At 42.9% G+C, this 19,927-nt stretch overlaps 1 protein-coding gene across 1 annotated transcript in view; it reads left to right on the top strand.

Moving 5' to 3' along the window:
- Window positions 1-19,927, top strand: part of LOC128689665 (nephrin-like) — a 553,398-nt gene that overhangs the window by 428,443 nt on the left and 105,028 nt on the right. Inside the window, exons 4-5 of the mRNA XM_070099001.1 lie at window positions 2,802-2,981; window positions 13,696-13,848. Coding sequence (XP_069955102.1) covers window positions 2,802-2,981; window positions 13,696-13,848 — 333 coding nt within the window. The remainder of the gene's footprint in view (window positions 1-2,801; window positions 2,982-13,695; window positions 13,849-19,927) is intronic.

The following is a 19,927-nucleotide window of genomic DNA, read 5'->3' on the forward strand; positions in this document are numbered from 1 at the left end:
ACGACCACTACTACCACTATTACCACTACTACCACCACAACTACTACCACCACCCACTACTACCACCTACCTACCTACTTACCACCATCATCACCTCCTCCTCCTCCTTTCCTACTACCTCTCTTGTCCCGTCCCTGTCTGCTGACCCATGTATACTCCCTCCTTCTCTCCTTTTTGTTCGTGTGACTTAGTAAATGGTCCAAGTCGGACCGAAACGTCGTCGTAAGCTCTTTCTATGTGCGAGTTATTTGTGTATTGTTCCAGTCATGGTACTGAAATCTTGATCTAAAATAACCGATTGAATTATCAATACCTAAAGCCAACTCTGCTAGAGCACAGATTTTTAAATCCGAATATTTTCCTAAATACAGGTTTAAGTGCGTTGAATTTTTTTTTATTTCTGCTTTCTTAAGCAAACGGCGTAATAAATTATTTTTCGACTTGTAATAGTATATTTTTAGTTGAGATCAGATTCAAATATTTACCTATCGTGTAGAAATCTGTTCTCAAAATTACGTGCGCTGTTTAGAGTCAGAAATATTGAAAAAATGAGGCACTTGTGCAACATCTGGGAATTTTTACTGTGGCATCTTCAGTCCAATACAGAAAAGAAGGATGGCAGATGAGTTTTAGGAAATCAGTCCCTCAGGGTGAAGTCGATGTGTTCAGTCCATGAACCTATAAAAGGTAGCTGGTTGTCCTTTTGTTCTTGAATAGTAAATTTAATTATTCTAGACCAATAATGGAACCGAGGATGTTATGTAAGATGAGATATTTAAGCAGAATTTCTAAATTATCGTCAACATATTGCAGCCATTTGACTGAATTGCGGTTAGTAAAAATTCGGCTGGATTCTGAGTCTTCCACATAGAAGTTGGTCAGGACTGCGCTGATGGGACAGTCCATTACTAATTACTAACCATTACCCATTACTAACCCATTATCTTCGAAACTGAAGTAACTATAACGCACATTAAGTTCAATTAAGCCTACGAAATCTTTGCAAGGTACTGGTCAGTCTGCGTCACCAGTAATCACCCTATGTAGGAGGTCGATAGCTTGGTTCACTGGCACGATAGTGAATAGGGCCGTAACGTTACAACTTGCGTGCTTCATATCGTTAACGTCAGGGTCTTTAATGCGGCTCAGGAGGTCGCCCGAGTGCTGGACTAATTGGCCACTTGAGTTTAGATAAATATTATACCACAACACAACCGCCATCTTGTGCGGGACACTAATCGATACCTGATGTAATGGGCCTGAGCCCAACCTTACCAAAGGTTTTTGCTGATCAGGAGTTCGTGGTGAAATATTTCACTTAAACGTCTTGAACCGTACATATGTGCCCTTTTCCGCAATGTTTTGGAACCACCATACTATTTACAGCCTTTATTTAATTTGATTTATGGGTCAAATTATTAAATCAGTTCAGAAAACGTCAGAATTCACCCAACTTTCATTCCACTTCATAAAAATATCAGTGTATCTGTTTCACGTCATGTGACTCGAGTTTTTTGGTGAGGAAATATTAACTCAAAGTATATATGTTAATGTGAGGGCAAGATTCTCAGCACCCGGAGTATACCTGGGGGGTATTTCGGGAGTCAATGACCATGCCCCGTGGTGGATCAGGGTCTTATCAACCAGGCTGTTACTGCCGGCCTTACACAAACCGACGTACGAGCCACAACCCGGCTAGCCAGGTACTGACTTGAGGTGTCTGTCCAGCTCCCTCTTGAAGACAACTAGGAGTCTATTGGTAATCCCACTTATGTATGCTGGGAGGCAGTTGAACAGTCTTGGGCGCTCCTCCTGTTCAATGGGGGGGGGATGTTGCACAATTTTTCTTGCTATTTGAAGAGTGAATTCTTTGAACATAAGAACATAAGAAAGGAGGAACACTGCAGGAGGCCTGCTGGCCCATACTAGGCAGGTCCTTTACAATTCATCCCACTAACAAAACATTTGTGTTGTCTTTGTTTTCTGCAAATTGCAAAGCAACATCTATGGAAAATTCTGTGAAGAGAGAATTAGAATTATTATTTAGCATTTGTATGGCTCTGGTGGCCTGATGGTTAACGCTCTCGCTTCACACGGTGAGGGCCTGGGTTCGATTCCCAGCCAGAGTAGAAACATTGGACGTGTTTCTTCCCACCTGTTGTCTATGTTCCCCATCAGTAAAATGGGTACCTGGGTGTTAGTCGACTGGTGTGGGTCGCATCCTGGGACACTGACCTAAGAAGGCCTGGTCACAGACCGGGCCGTGGGGGCGTTGACCCCCGGAACTCTCTCCAGGTAAACTCTCCAGGTAAACAGTCAACTGGTAGAATTTACAAAATAGGAAACTGTTCATTGTCTTTCCATAAGAGTTCCAGCTGAAGCAATTTCCTAACCCAGTATTTTTTTGGCCGAGCGGATTTTAATGTTTGAAAAAAAAAAATATTTTTCCGTGTGTGCTTGGGTGAATGTGTGTTTTTTTGTGAGATCCTGGCAGTGTGAACTATTTTATTGCAAAGACCTTTGTATGACCTTTAGATCCCAGAGCTCGGTCAATTTTTTATCTCTTCTTGCAACCTCGACATTAATTCCTTATTGTGGTAAAGAACACGTGTGTACATTTCAGGACATTTATTAAAGGTAACGTTTGCCACGAGTGGCTTATTTAGTCCTAAACTGCTGAAGGCACACGTGGCTAAACGTTAACTGCAATAAATGTACCGTATTGTACACTAATGCCTTTTTCCACAGTTTGTTGGGATCACCATAATATTTGCAACCTAATTCCTTATTCTCTCCTGCAGGGTTTGAGCGAGGGGTCCCCGGGTACCCTCGCTACCAGTACCTGGGGGACCCCAGCAAGGGGGAACACCACCTGGTGATCAAGGGAGTCACCCTTGAAGAGGACGGGGAATACCAGTGCCAAGTGGGACCCACTGCCACCACTTTACCCATCTGGGCAGCAGCTAATGTCACCGTCATGGGTAAGTCGAGGCAAGTGTAGCAAGTGGAACTCACCACCACAACTTTAACCAACAGGGGCACCAGAAAAAAAAACATATCACGAGCGGGGCTTAAACCCGCGGTTAGAGAGTCGTACAACTCCAGACCGATGCGTTAGCCACTGGGGCAGCTGGCTATAATAAGATTCATCTAACTAGGCATATTTATATACCAAGGAAGGTTAGCATAGGCACCAGCTGGTGGGAGATTTGTCTGTGAAAACTTGCATCTGTGGTTACAGTGGTGCCTATGCTAACCTTTCTATGGTGTATAAATATACCTAGTTGGATGAATCTTATTGTAGCCAGTTGGCCCAGTGGCTAACGTGTCGGTCTGGAGTTTTACGACTCTCTGATCGCGGGTTCAAGCCCTGCCCATGGTATGATTTGTTTCCAATCGTGTCATTACGATTTCGTGAGTCATGAGCACTAGTTTATCTCGATAACATTGCCAATCCTGGGAGCTAGTAGCAAGACCCACCCTGCCAACTGGGCAGTCGCTAATATCACCATCACTGGTAAGAGTTTACGTGGACAAATTCTTTAACCAGTGTTACTCGTAAAAGGAATAAAACTCCGGCAATTTGTTTAGCAAGATTTTGTTTAACGTTTTGCTTTGATACCGAGCTTGGAGAGCAAATATTTTTCGTGTGTGAAATAGTCAACCATATTATCAGTGGGTAAACGCCTTTAGTTACCCTATACTATACCCGTTCCCCGTTTTCTGTCGACAGGACAGAAAACGGGGAACGGGTATATTATAGTTATATATTGCTGTATGATCCTAGTAGGTTTAGCGCTTTATTTTGATTATAATAGTCATATATCGGAGAAAATTACTTAGAAAATAAAGTTAGAAGATGAACTTAGAAAATAGCAGTGTGATGGTGATTAATAATACTTTTTTTATTTCTACAAGTATATGGTGCAACTTATACAGACCACAGCTGACATCAATGACATATTGTATAGAAAGTCACTTGTTATGCAGAGAATTTCAGGCAACTTAGGTTAATATTGTCCCCAGGATGCAACCCACACCAGTCTGCTAACACGCAGGTGCCTACTTCTAGGTAAACAGGGCAGACCAGAGGCCTAGCTTCTCCCTACGAGCCCCGTGAGGGCGGGGACTGTGTCTAGGCCTGGGGACAGTTGGTCCCAAAGATGAGGGGGTACTTGTACCTCCTCCCATGGGAGACTTAGGTCTCGAGACACTCCCCAGATAGGGAGCCAAGGCCGGGTCACCACTACTTGGAAAAGACCCGGGCCGGGAGAATACCGGCGAATAAAAAAAAAAAAAAACAGGAACAGCAGGTGTTTTAACAAGTCGGTAGAGAATACGTGACACACATAAATGTATCTAAAAGCACATATACAGAAAATTAAATGCGAGGGAATAACTCTGGTCAGTGAGGCATTCCAGGATGTGACATTAAATGGTTAGGAGTAGAGAAATGGTTATAAAAATGACCATAATTTTTAAAGGGGTGGAACGGTAAGCCAGCGGAAGGCCTCGGTCAGATGACCAAAAGCTCCAACGGCGGGTCATCATCTAAGACCCGCGTCAGGAGTCACTTGTCCTGTTTCCTGACGAACTTTACCTAACCAATTAAATGGTTTGGTAATATCGACAGGATGTGGTAAAAGGACTACAGTTCCAGGACATTTGTTAAGGCAAACGTCTCGCCACGCGTGACTATTTCAGTCCAAATAATATAGTCACCCTGTGGCGAAACGTTCCTGTAATAAATGTCCTTATCTCCTGATCTGTACGAAAGTCTTGTTCCAAATGTAGGCTGTGCAGCTGACAGGCTTGTGCACCAGGCAGGCTGTACACCAGGCAGGCTTGTGCACCAGGCAGGCTTGTACACCAGACAGGCTTGTGCACCAGGCAGGCTTGTGCACCAGGCAGGCTGTACACCAGGCAGGCTTGTGCACCAGGCAGGCTTGTGCACCAGGCAGGCTTGTGCACCAGGCAGGCTGTGCACCAGGTTGAGCGAGACGTCGTTAGTAAAGCTTAATTATAGCTGCCTGTGCGTGTTTTTCTTAACTTTTAGTATTTATCACCATTAATTAACCACTAAATTATCATATTGTTTTGACTCACGAAGTCGTAATAACAAAAGCGTAAACAAACCACTGAACGTGTGGGGTTTGAACCAATGGAATAATGGCCCAGTGGCTTACGCACCGGCCTGGAGTTATACGACTCATTTGCCATGGGTTCTAACCCCTCCCGTGCCGTGGTTTATCATATGAACATCTGGCGAACTGGCAAGTTTGTGTAAGTTAAGGAATTTGATATCACGAAGCATCTCTAGTTCAGTGTTATATGTGGGCAGATTCTCAAGCAGTTTGTCTCTGTCTACTGGACGTCTGTCGATTTCATGACCATGTTGTAGGTACTTCGATGGAGTTGAAGATTGAGACACCTATGCAGCATATGGGAATCTTTATTCAGGAAACGTTTCGCCACACAGTGGCTTCATCAGTCCAATACAAAGAGGAAGGAGTAAGGAGAGGAGGAGTATGAGGTAATCAGTCCCTCAACCTGGAGTCGATGTGTTGAGGGATTGATTACCTCATACTCCTCCTCTCCTTACTCCTTCCTCTTTGTATTGGACTGATGAAGCCACTGTGTGGCGAAACGTTTCCTGAATAAAGATTCCCATATGCTGCATAGGTGTCTCAATCTTCAACTTGTCGGTTTTTCAAAACCATTCATCACTTCGATGGAGTATACCTGGAGTATACCTGGAGAGGGTTTCCGGGGTCAGCCACCCCCCCCCGGCCCGGTCTGTGACCAGGCTTCGTATATATGTAGTGTTTGTGTTATGCATTCTGTGTGACTGTCCCGAGAAATTTCCCTCTGCGTAATATTTGTCGTCGTCATCACCTACATTATCGTTTTAATTATCATCATCATCATCCAGGAAGTTTTAATTAAACTGCCTCATTTTCTAATCAATATCCATTCCGGCTTTGCAATACGACGTAATAATTATCTTCACTGGAGCCGGATGGAGTGGAGACGTGAGCCTTTCGTGAGCTATTCTGCCGCTAAATACTAGTACTGGCATAAATAAATCAACACAACTGCTGGCAACTACTAGTACTACCACTACTACTACCACTACTACAACTACCACTACCACTACTACCACCACTACTACTACCACCACCACTACTACTACTGTTACTATTACTACCACTACTACCATCACTACTACTACTACCACTACTACCACTACCACTGCTACCACTACTACTACCACTACTACTACCACTACTACTACCACCACTACTACTACTACTGCTGCTATTATTACTACTACTGCTACTATTATTACTACTACTACCACCACTACTACTACTACTACCATTACTACTACTACTACCACTACTATTACTACCATTACTACTACTACCAATACTACTACTACTACCAATACTACTACTACTACCACCACCACTACTACTACTACCACCACTACTACTACTATAGCCTCGCTACGCTCGTTTCTGACTCTTGTGTCACTACCACTATTTACTACTACTACTACCACCTTTATCACTACTACCTCTACCACTACTTTCTCTACTACTTTTTATTCTACCTCTCCTCTGTACCCCATCCCTGCCCTACTATCGTATATACTAGCCCCATCCCTGCCCTACTATCGTATATACTAGCCCCATCCCTGCCCTACTATCGTATATACTAGCCCCCTTTCTTTCTGTAACTAGTTAATGGTCTAAGTCGGACCAAAACGTCGTTAAAAGTTTGTCTTCTATGTGCGGGTTATATGTGTAATTTAACATTGCTAGTTAGTAAATTACTAATCTTGTGCAATTTAACATTGCTAGTTAGTAAATTACTAATCTTGTGCAATTTAACATTGCTACTTAGTAAATTACTAATCTTGTGCAATTTAACATTGCTAGTTAGTAAATTACTAGTGCAATTTAACATTGCTAGTTAATAAATTACTAATCTTGTGCAATTTAACATTGCTAGTTAGTAAATTACTAACCTTCTTGTGCAATTCAACATTGCTAGTTAGTAAATTACTAGTGCAATTTAACATTGCTAGTTAATAAATTACTAATCTTGTGCAATTTAACATTGCTAGTTAGTAAATTACTAACCTTTTTGTGCAATTTAACATTGCTAGTTAGTAAATTACTAACTTGTGCAATTTAACATTGCTAGTTAGTAAATTACTAACTTGTGCAATTTAACATTGCTAGTTAGTAAATTACTAACTTGTGCAATTTAACATTGCTAGTTAGTAAATTACTAACCTTCTTGTGCAATTTAACATTGCTAGTTAGTAAATTACTAGTGCAATTTAACATTGCTAGTTAGTAAATTACTAGTGCAATTTAACATTGCTAGTTAGTAAATTACTAGTGCAATTTAACATTGCTAGTTAGTAAATTACTAGTGCAATTTAACATAGCTAGTTAGTAAATTACTAGTGCAATTTAACATTGCTAGTTAGTAAATTACTAGTGCAATTTAGCATTGCTAGTTAGTAAATTACTAGTGCAATTTAACATTGCTAGTTAGTAAATTACTAACTTGTGCAATTTAACATTGCTAGTTAGTAAATTACTAACTTGTGCAATTTAACATTGCTAATTAGTAAATTACTAACCTTATTTATGACTTCGATATAAAATAAAGGATCTTCCATTATCTGTCTCGTGTGTTCTCCCACGGTCTCTTTCCATCTCTTTCTTCCTCTCTCTTCCATTATTCTTCCTCTATCTCTTTAGCTTTACTCTTAATCCAGGATAGTTTTTTCCCACACCTCCAGTCATTAATAATTCAATTTAAACGCGTGTATGAATTATCGTGTATTTCTAAACACAAACTATGTTAGTTATTTTCTTGCTTAACGGGTGAAATGAGACACGAAAAATTCTGATAAAAAATAATGATTATAAAAATATATAATGTTAATAAGAATTCCCCGGTCTACATGTATAAATTTTTTTTTTCGGTCATGTGCAGTTATATTGACTGAGTAAATTATAATTATTGAAGCCCGGAATAAATTGTTAATGTTAGCCAAAGGAAAAATGTAATTCACTTTAATTATATGGAAGAGGGGATAGGGATGGGAGAGGGGGAAAGAAAGAAGAAACGGAAGAGGAAGGGGAGAATGAGTAAGGGAGAGAGAGGAGAGGAATTGTTGATACGTGATGTTTGTGTGTGTGCGTGTATATATATATATATATATATATATATATATATATATATATATATATATATATATATATGTGTGTGTGTGTGTGTGTGTGTGTGTGGAAGAATTCACAGTAAAACGCGTGATTGAAAATATATAAAAATATCACAGAAAACAGGAAAAAACTGAGTGTTGAAGTGGTTTTCAATATATATATATATATATATATATATATATATATATATATATATATATATATATATATATATATATATATATATATATATACCAATAACAACACTGCGCTAGCCAAGGATTCGAACCCATGTTGCACTGGCCTGTACAGGCCAGTACAACATGGGTTCGAATCCTTGGCTAGCGCAGTGTTGTTATTGATCAATATCACTCGTCCGTGGTTAAAATAATATATATATACATATATATTTCAACAAGTTGGTCGTCTCCCACCGAGGCAGGGTGACCCAAAAAAGAAGAAAATCCCCAAAAAGAAAATACTTTCATCATCATTCAACACTTTCACCACACTCACACATTATCACTGCTTTTGCAGAGGTGCTCAGAATACAACAGTTTAGAAGCATATACGTATAAAGATACACAACATAAACCTCCAAACTGCCAATATCCCAAACCCCTCCTTTAAAGTGCAGGCATTGTACTTCCCATTTCCAGGACTCAAGTCCGACTATATGAAAATAACCGGTTTCCCTGAATCCCTTCACTAAATATTACCCTGCTCACACTCCAACAGATCGTCAGGTCCCAAGTACCATTCGTCTCCATTCACTCCTATCTAATACGCTCATGCACGCTTGCTGGAAGTCCAAGCCCCTCGCCCACAAAACCTCCTTTACCCCCTCTTTCCAGCCCTTTCGAGGACGACCCCTACCCCTCTTTCCTTCCCCTATAGATTTATATGCTTTCCATGTCATTCTACTTTGATCCATTCTCTCTAAATGACCAAACCACCTCAACAACCCCTCTTCTGCTCTCTGACTAATACTTTTATTAACTCCACACCTTCTCCTAATTTCCACACTCCTTCCTCCTCCCTTAGTTTATACACTTTCACCTCCCTCTTACTTGTTGCCACCTTCCTCTTTTCCCATCTACCTCTTACTCTAACTGTAGCTACAACTAAATAATGATCCGATATATCAGTTGCCCCTCTATAAACATGTACATCCTGGAGCCTACCCATCAACCTTTTATCCACCAATATATATATATATATATATATATATATATATATATATATATATATATATATATATATATATATATATATATATATATATATATGTGCAATAAGATCACAGTAAACAAGTGATTTCAAAATATGCAAAACAACCACTCTGAAAGAATAGAGAAATTCCAAGCGCTTTCGTGACTACTCACATTGATAATGTGAGTAGTCACGAAAGCGCTTGGAATTTCTCTATTCTTTCAGAGTGGTTGTTTTGCATATGTATATGTATGTATAAAGTGAAAAACAGACTAAGACTGGGAGAGTAAGCGAGGGAGATGAATACATTTAGTGTTTCAGTGTATCGAGTACACATTTGCAACACAAGGATCGAACACTCGCCGGGGTGCTCATACATCAGCGAGCATAACTCAGGTCGTCGGGGCTCAGGAAAAACTTCTAACCGAACAAGAATGTCAATAACATTCCCAAAGACCTTATATATGAAGCCTCCTTCACATATGCTCCACTGAATTCTTTTTAGAAGATAATCCAATGTATGTTCGTCAATTTTTATATGTCGGCTGCCAGGGAGAATTTAACCATTAATTTTCAAAGTAAATTATTGACGGCACGATTTTTCTTAAAGTGACTTAACATTTTCAACTAATGTCTTTTGGAAAAATAACAGTTGCCTGGTTTATGCAAGAATATTATAATATTTACGAAATCAACTGAAGCTGTTTGGGTAAGTGTTGGTGTGTTGTGGGTCAGTGTTGATGTGTTGTGGGTCAGTGTTGGTGTGTTGTGGGTCAGTGTTGGTGTTTTGTGGGTCAGTGTTGGTGTGTTGTGGGTCAGTGTTGGTGTGTTGTGAGTCAGTGTTGGTGTGTTGTGGGTCAGTGTTGGTGTGTTGTGGGTCAGTGTTGGTGTGTTGTGGGTCAGTGTTGGTGTGTTGTGGGTCAGTGTTGGTGTGTTGTGGGTCAGTGTTGGTGTGTTGTGGGTCAGTGTTGGTGTGTTGTGGGTCAGTGTTGGTGTGTTGTGGGTCAGTGTTGGTGTGTTGTGGGTCAGTGTTGGTGTGTTGTGGGTCAGTGTTGGTGTGTTGTGGGGCAGTGTTGGTGTGTTGTGGGTAAGTGTTGATGTGTTGTGGGTCAGTGATGTGTTGTAGGTCAGTGTTGGTGTGTTGTGGGTCAGTGTTGGTTTGTTGTGGGTCAGTGTTGATGTGTTGTGGGTCAGTGATGTGTTGTAGGTCAGTGTTTGTGTGTTGTGGGTCAGTGTTGGTTTGTTGTGGGTCAGTGTTGATGTGTTGTGGGTCAGTGTTGGTGTGTTGTGGGTCAGTGTTGGTGTGTTGTGGGTCAGTGTTGGTGTGTTGTGGGTCAGCACTGGTGTGTTGTGGGTCAGTACTGGTGTGTTGTGGATCAGTACTGGTCTGTTGTGGATCAGTACTGGTGTGTTGTGGGTCAGTACTGGTGTGTTGTGGATCAGTACTGGTCTGTTGTGGATCAGTACTGGTGTGTTGTGGGTCAGTACTGGTCTGTTGTGGATCAGTACTGGTGTGTTGTGGACCAGTACTGGTGTGTTGTGGACCAGTACTGGTGTGTTGTGGACCAGTACTGGTGTGTTGTGGATCAGTACTGGTCTGTTGTGGATCAGTACTGGTGTGTTGTGGGTCAGTACTGGTGTGTTGTGGATCAGTACTGGTCTGTTGTGGATCAGTACTGGTGTGTTGTGGGTCAGTACTGGTCTGTTGTGGACCAGTACTGGTGTGTTGTGGACCAGTACTGGTGTGTTGTGGACCAGTACTGGTGTGTTGTGGGTCAGTACTGGTGTGTTGTGGACCAGTACTGGTGTGTTGTGGGTCAGTACTGGTGTGTTGTGGATCAGTACTGGGGTGTTGTGGACCAGTACTGGTGTGTTGTGGACCAGTACTGGGGTGTTGTGGACCAGTACTGGTGTGTTGTGGACCAGTACTGGTGTGTTGTGGACCAGTACTGGTGTGTTGTGGACCAGTACTGGTGTGTTGTGGACCAGTACTGGTGTGTTGTGGATCAGTACTGGTGTGTTGTGGATCAGTACTGGTGTGTTGTGGACCAGTACTGGTGTGTTGTGGATCAGTACTGGTGTGTTGTGGACCAGTACTGGTGTGTTGTGGACCAGTACTGGTGTGTTGTGGACCAGTACTGGTGTGTTGTGGACCAGTACTGGTGTGTTGTGGACCAGTACTGGTGTGTTGTGGACCAGTACTGGTGTTTTGTGGACCAGTACTGGTGTGTTGTGGACCAGTACTGGTGTGTTGTGGACCAGTACTGGTGTTTTGTGGACCAGTACTGGTGTGTTGTGGATCAGTACTGGTGTGTTGTGGACCAGTACTGGTGTTTTGTGGACCAGTACTGGTGTGTTGTGGATCAGTACTGGTGTGTTGTGGATCAGTACTGGTGTGTTGTGGACCAGTACTGGTGTGTTGTGGGTCAGTACTGGTGTGTTGTGGATCAGTACTGGTCTGTTGTGGATCAGTACTGGTGTGTTGTGGATCAGTACTGGTGTGTTGTGGATCAGTACTGGTCTGTTGTGGATCAGTACTGGGGTAGGAATTCCCTGCTCACCGGTTACCAAATAGAACTGCGATAATAAATTCTTCACTCAACTTCAACTCAAAAATCTTGCTTAACACACACAACTATATTAATTATAATGATCCAGGATACATCTGCACTAGCGTGTGTTTAGAATATATATAAAAATATGCTTTTGTCATACATATATAAGATTTTAATCATTCTTCCTCGCTTATTTAATCCCTTAAATCAGTCGCTTTGTCAAAAAAAAGTGTATATAGCGGAGAGGATATATCTTTTAGTGTATATGCAACAAGTGGAGTTTAACAGAGTTTACTCTATCCCTATTTTAGGGATGAAAATGCTGATCATGAGAGTGAATTGGCTAATTACGGGGTTTAATAACCCTAATGTAATCGACCGTTTTTAATTCTACCAACAAGCGTATCGAGGTAAATTTGCCAATATTATCTAGAGTGAGAATGGGTTGGGCAAATAGTGGGTTTGGTTTTGAGAACGACCTGCCTAGTATGCTCCTATGGGAATTTTCTTTCCTTAAAATCACCTTAAATATATTTGAGAATTCCTCCTTTGAAGGGTTTCGGTTTTGAAGGGTTGTTGCGCCTTAGAAAATAGAATAATGTTTAGTAAGTTTAGACCTTGTGGATGTAAATTCCGCAATTTATTATCACTATTTAAAAAAACAATAAAGGGGGAATGCATCCTCTGATCGGCTTCAAACTTTACCCGAGGATAGGATTTACTAAAAGTCTGATTTTCACTTTGAGCTGAGTAAGTTCAAATTAACTTATTTCAAATCATTTTCCATGCATTAACTGAAAAAATGATCTTCTGATAAGGTTCAGACTATAAAAATTTGACGTATTTAAAAATGTGTTTGTACTGTATTTTTGCTACGTATTTCCCACTCTGCAAAATTTATTAACAAAAGCGTGAAAGTTTAAAAAAGCAGAATCTTGTAGGTTTCCTTAGAAGACTAAAACAATTTAAATACAATAAGCCTATGAAGAGAAATGTTGGAACTTGAGATTTTATAAATATATATATATATATTTTTTAAATTCCTGATTTTTTGAGAGTTTTACGTGTCAAGTTTTCTTTTGGTACAGTTTCAGTCATTTTTTTTTTTTTGGCTGTAAAATATTTTGACTTTGCCTTATCTAAATGGCTTAAATCGTTAATGGCTGCTGATGCATTTACGAAAAAAAAATACATTATAACTTGAGCGATGCACCCCACTCCTTTAATGAGTTAAGTCGATAGGCTTCAAACCGCATTAATTTATCAACAGAATGATATACCACGAGTTTAGTTTTGTTGGGATCTTTGAAACCCGTGTGATAGCTGGGTAACATCAAGCTTTCAACGCTGGTGTGTTTTCCTGAAGATAAAGCTTACATTATTAAGCTGGTCTGGTGGCTAAAGCTCCCGCTTCACACACGGAGGGCCCAGGTTCGATTCCCGGCGGGTGGAAATTCCGACACGTTTCCTTACACCTATTGTCCTGTTCACCTAGCAGCAAATAGGTACCTGGGTGTTAGTCGACTGGTGAGGGTCGCATCCTGGGGGACAAGATTAAGGACCCCAATGGAAATAAGTTAGACAGTCCTCGATGACGCACTGACTTTCTTGGGTTATCCTGGGTGGCTAACCCTCCGGGGTTAAAAATCCGAACGAAATCTTATCTTATCTTATCTTAAGCACGTATGTCTTTGTTTCAGTGTCTCCTACGAGCATCAGCATGGTGGGAGTGAGTGATGGAGCAGTGATGGAGGTCCAGGCTGGTGAGTCCTTCCAGCTCGAGTGTCTGGTTACTGACGCCAGACCCCCGCCCACCGTCGCCTGGTACAGAGAAGCCATCATACTCAGTAAAGGTAGTCTCGAAGTATTTGATAGTGATGTCTGTGTGGGGGTCGTCCCGTGAGATCGTAGTTATCACGCAATGGTAAATTCGACTCAATTATTATTATTATTATAATCAAGGGGGAAGCGCTAAACCCGGAGGATTATACAGCGCCTGGGGGGGGGGATGTGGAAGGCATTCAGCCTTAATTCGGGGAACTGGAGCACAGATCCAATTCCCTAAATCAAGAGCCCCTCACCAACATCAAGGAACCTTCCTTGAGGGGAATTCAACTCAAGACTTCGAAGCACGAGTAAAAACTGTCCATAAAATATATCACTTCATATCACCCTAAAAATTAATATCGCCCTCTATTTGACCCTAAGAAATATGAGAATATAGACCAAAAGGTATTGAAAAGGTGTTTAAAAAAAGTATTTCTGTATTTTGAAAAATATTACAAAAATGTGCTATCACCCCCTCCCCGTCAAAAAAAAATACCGTAAATTGTTCGCTTTTTACAATTAAAACCGTATTGCAGTAGTTCCAAGCATATGAGGGGGAATATTCCATTTATCTACTCTTAGTGATGTGTAGATGACAGCAATAAAAAAACCATACCACGGATGGGGTTTGACCGCGGGTTCAAACCCCACCCGTGGTATGGTTTGGTGCAGGGTAGTAGTAGTAGTAGTAGTGAGAGGCCACTGAGAGGTCATGTCCCTCTCAGATCCAACACTTCTCACTTGAAAAGCTTGTCCAAGGTGTTTTCTGTACCAAGATGCCACGTGTTGCAGTGTCTGACAAGATGAACATCAAAATGGTATACAATACCGACAGGTTGTTAGGTAAGACACATATGCAACAGTTAGACAACTTTATTCCGAAACGTTTCGCCTACACAGTAGGCTTCTTCAGTCGAATACAGAAAGTAGGCAGGAACAGTAGAGATGTGAAGACGATGTAATCAGTCCATCACCCTTGAAGTCGTAGAATTTGAGGTTGTCAGTCCCTCGACAGTATTTAAGTCTCCGCACTGTCGCTTGATCTTGTGGTATGGTTTGTTAGAAATGGTGTCATAACTCCATTTTACCATCGCTCTGACAGCTGGCAGCGACGCACCATTAACTTGACCCAAGTCTGGGACAAAAAGTAATTTACGTAATTAGAGAAAATAGGGAACTAAATGATCACATTACTCGAATGTAAACAAAAATAGTTCGGTAGTAAGTAATAATAAGAACAGAAGTAACGCATCACCTGGAAGTGAAAGTAAGACGTGACATACTCCTAAGTAAAGAGTTCAAGGAGAGATTAAATGGCCTCTCAACAAGACAGCAAGACGTGACATACTCCTAAGTAAAGAGTTCAAGGAGAGTTTAAATGGCCTCTCAATAAGACAGCAAGACGTGACATACTCCTAAGTAAAGAGTTCAAGGAGAGTTTAAATGGCCTCTCAACAAGACAGCAAGACGTGACATACTCCTAAGTAAAGAGTTCAAGGAGAGATTAAATGGCCTCTCAATAAGACAGCAAGACGTGACATACTCTTAAGTAAAGAGTTCAAGGAGAGTTTAAATGGCCTCTCAACAAGACAGCAAGACGTGACATACTCTTAAGTAAAGAGTTCAAGGAGAGATTAAATGGCCTCTCAACAAGACAGCAAGACGTGACATACTCTTAAGTAAAGAGTTCAAGGAGAGTTTAAATGGCCTCTCAAGAAGACAGCAAGACGTGACATACTCCTAAGTAAAGAGTTCAAGGAGAGTTTAAATGGCCTCTCAACAAGACAGCAAGATGTGACATACTACTAGTAAAGAGTTCAAGGAGAGTTTAAATGGCCTCTCAACAAGACAGCAAGACGTGACATACTCCTTAGTAAAGAGTTCAAGGAGAATTTAAATGGCCTCTCAACAAGACAGCAAGACGTGACATACTCCTAAGTAAAGAGTTCAAGGAGAGTTTAAATGGCCTCTCAACAAGAGTTCAAGGAGAGATTAAATGGCCTCTCAACAAGACAGCAAGACGTGACATACTCCTAAGTAAAGAGTTCAAGGAGAGTTTAAATGGCCTATCAACAAGACAGCAAGACGTGACATACTCCTAAGTAAAGAGTTCAAGGAGAGTTTAAATGGCCTCTCAACAAGACAGCAAGACGTGACATACTCCTAAGTAAAGAGTTCAAGGAGAGTTTAAATGGCCTCTCAACAAGACAGCAAGACGTGACATACTCCTAAGTAAAGAGTTCAAGGAGAGATTAAATGTCCTCTCAACAAGACAGCAAGACGTGACATACTCCTAAGTAAAGAGTTCAAGGAGAGATTAAATGGCCTCTCAACAAGACAGTAAGACGTGACATACTCCTAAGTAAAGAGTTCAAGGAGAGATTAAATGGCCTCTCAACAAAACAGTAAGACGTGACATACTCCTAAAGAGTTCAAGGAGAGATTAAATGGCCTCTCAACAAAACAGTAAGACGTGACATACTCCTAAGTAAAGAGTTCAAGGAGAGATTAAATGACCTCACAAAAGAATCTATAATCGAATATCCTATTAGATTTCTCTTCAAAATTTAACCAAACTTTCCTTACCTGGATTACCTGGAGAGGATTTGGGGGGCTCAACGCACCCACGGCTTGGTCCGAGATCAGGCCTCTTTGTGGATCAACCAGGCTGTTACTGTTGGCACGCAAACTGACGTACGAACCACAGCCCGGTTGGTCAGGTACTGACTTTTGGTGCCTGTCCAGCGCCTTCTTGAAGACAGCCAAGGGTCTATTGGTAATCCCCTTTATGTATGCTAGGAGGCAGTTGAACAGTCTTGGGCCCCGGACACTTCATGGTAAGTGTCTGTCTGAAAGCTCAGCATTTTCTCAGTAAGTCCCATGATATGTGTCTGTTTACGACTGTTTTTGTAGTAATACATAGAACAGAAAAGTCCTCTAATTTTAAAGCAATTTATATGTTATATTTCTGAAGAGTTCAGTTTCCTAAATAACATACCATGGGCCACGCATGAACAAAATAACATACCATGGACCACGCATGAACAAAATAACATACCATGGACCACGCATGAACAAAACATACCATGGGCCACGCATGAACAAAATAACATACCATGGAGCACGCATGAACAAAATAACATACCATGGAGCACGCATGAACAAAATAACATACCATGGAGCACGCATGAACAAAATAACATACCATGGACCACGCATGAACAAAATAACATACCATGGAGCACGCATGAACAAAATAACATACCATGGAGCACGCATGAACAAAATAACATACCATGGACCACGCATGAACAAAATAACATACCATGGACCACGCATGAACAAAATAACATACCATGGACCACGCATGAACAAAATAACATACCATGGACCATGCATGAACAAAATAACATACCATGGAGCACGCATGAACAAAATAACATACCATGGACCACGCATGAACAAAATAACATACCATGTTGCTCAGTGCAGAGTGTTGGTGCTCAGTGCAGAGTGTTGGTGCTCGGTGCAGAGTGTTGGTGCTCGGTGCAGAGTGTTGGTGCTCAGTGCAGAGTGTTGGTGCTCAGTGCAGAGTGTTGGTGCTCAGTGCAGAGTGTTGGTGCTCAGTGCAGAGTGTTGGTGCTCGGTGCAAAGTGTTGGTGCTCAGTGCAGAGTGTTGGTGCTCAGTGCAGAGTGTTGGTGCTCAGTGCAAAGTGTTGGTGCTCAGTGCAGAGTGTTGGTGCTCAGTGCAGAGTGTTGGTGCTCAGTGCAGAGTGTTGGTGCTCGGTGCAGAGTGTTGGTGCTCAGTGCAGAGTGTTGGTGCTCAGTGCAGAGTGTTGGTGCTCAGTGCAGAGTGTTGGTGCTCGGTGCAGAGTGTTGGTGCTCAGTGCAGAGTGTTGGTGCTCAGTGCAGAGTGTTGGTGCTCAGTGCAGTGTTGGTGCTCAGTGCAGAGTGTTGGTGCTCAGTGCAGAGTGTTGGTGCTCGGTGCAGAGTGTTGGTGCTCAGTGCAGAGTGTTGGTGCTCAGTGCAAAGTGTTGGTGCTCAGTGCAGAGTGTTGGTGCTCAGTGCAGAGTGTCGGTGTTCAGTGTAGAGTGCTGGTGCTCAGTGCAGAGTGTTGGTGCTCAGTGCAGAGTGTTGGTGCTCAGTGTAGAGTATTGGTGCTCAGTGCAGAGTGTTGGTGCTCGGTGCAGAGTGTTGGTGCTCAGTGTAGAGTGTTGGTGTTCAGTGTAGAGTGTTGGTGCTCGGTGCAGAGTGTTGGTGCTCGGTGCAGAGTGTTGGTGCTCAGTGTAGAGTGTTGGTGCTCAGTGTAGAGTGTTGGTGTTCGGTGCAGAGTGTTGGTGCTCAGTGTAGAGTGTTGGTGCTCAGTGTAGAGTGTTGGTGCTCAGTGTAGAGTATTGGTGCTCAGTGCAGAGTGTTGGTGCTCGGTGCAGAGTGTTGGTGCTCAGTGTAGAGTGTTGGTGCTCAGTGTAGAGTGTTGGTGCTCGGTGCAGAGTGTTGGTGCTCGGTGCAGAGTGTTGGTGCTCAGTGCAGAGTGTTGGTGCTCAGTGTAGAGTGTTGGTGCTCAGTGCAGAGTGTTGGTGCTCAGTGCAGAGTGTTGGTGCTCAGTGTAGAGTGTTGGTGCTCAGTGTAGAGTGTTGGTGCTCAGTGCAGAGTGTTGGTGCTCGGTGCAGAGTGTTGGTGCTCGGTGCAGAGTGTTGGTGCTCGGTGCAGAGTGTTGGTGCTCGGTGCAGAGTGTTGGTGCTCGGTGCAGAGTGTTGGTGCTCGGTGCAGAGTGTTGGTGCTCAGTGCAGAGTGTTGGTGCTCGGTGCAGAGTGTTGGTGCTCAGTGCAGAGTGTTGGTCCTCCGTGCAGAGTGTTGGTGCTCGGTGCAGAGTGTTGGTGCTCTGTGCAGAGTGTTGGTGCTCAGTGCAGAGTGTTGGTGCTCAGTGTAGAGTGTTGGTGCTCAGTGCAGAGTGTTGGTCCTCGGTGCAGAGTGTTGGTGCTCAGTGCAGAGTGTTGGTGCTCAGTGCAGAGTGTTGGTGCTCAGTGCAGAGTGTTGGTGCTCAGTGCAGAGTGTTGGTGCTCAGTGCAGAGTGTTGGTGCTCAGTGCAGAGTGTTGGTGCTCGGTGCAGAGTGTTGGTGCTCAGTGCAGAGTGTTGGTGCTCGGTGCAGAGTGTTGGTGCTCAGTGCAGAGTGTTGGTGCTCAGTGCAGAGTGTTGTTACTCAGTGCAAAGTGTTGGTGATCAGTGCAGAGTGTTGGTGCTCAGTGCAGAGTGTTGGTGCTCGGTGCAGAGTGTTGGTGCTCAGTGCAGAGTGTTGGTGCTCAGTGCAGAGTGTTGGGGCTCAGTGCAGAGTGTTGGTGCTCAGTGCAGAGTGTTGTTACTCAGTGCAGAGTGTTGGTCCTCGGTGCAGAGTGTTGGTGCTCAGTGCAGAGTGTTGGTGCTCAGTGCAGAGTGTTGGTGCTCAGTGCAGAGTGTTGTTACTCAGTGCAAAGTGTTGGTGATCAGTGCAGAGTGTTGGTGCTCGGTGCAGAGTGTTGGTGATCAGTGCAGAGTGTTGGTGCTCGGTGCAGAGTGTTGGTGCTCGGTGCAGAGTGTTGGTGCTCAGTGAAGAGTGTTGGTGCTCGGTGCAGAGTGTTGGTGCTCAGTGCAGAGTGTTGTTACTCAGTGCAAAGTGTTGGTGATCAGTGCAGAGTGTTGGTGCTCAGTGCAGAGTGTTGGTGCTCGGTGCAGAGTGTTGGTGCTCGGTGCAGAGTGTTGGTGCTCAGTGCAGAGTGTTGGTGCTCAGTGCAGAGTGTTGGTCCTCTGTGCAGAGTGTTGGTCCTCGGTGCAGAGTGTTGGTGCTCAGTGCAGAGTGTTGGTGCTCAGTGCAGAGTGTTGGTGCTCAGTGCAGAGTGTTGGTGCTCGGTGCAGAGTGTTGGTGCTCGGTGCAGAGTGTTGGTGCTCAGTGCAGAGTGTTGGGGCTCAGTGCAGAGTGTTGGTGCTCAGTGCAGAGTGTTGGGGCTCAGTGCAAAGTATTGGTGATCAGTGCAGAGTGTTGGTGCTCAGTGCAAAGTGTTGGTGATCAGTGCAAAGTGTTGGTGATCAGTGCAGGGTGTTGGTGATCAGTGCAGAGTGTTGGTGCTCAG

The sequence above is a fragment of the Cherax quadricarinatus genome, chromosome 66 (assembly GCF_038502225.1).
Source record: "Cherax quadricarinatus isolate ZL_2023a chromosome 66, ASM3850222v1, whole genome shotgun sequence".
Classification (NCBI taxonomy): domain Eukaryota; kingdom Metazoa; phylum Arthropoda; class Malacostraca; order Decapoda; family Parastacidae; genus Cherax; species Cherax quadricarinatus.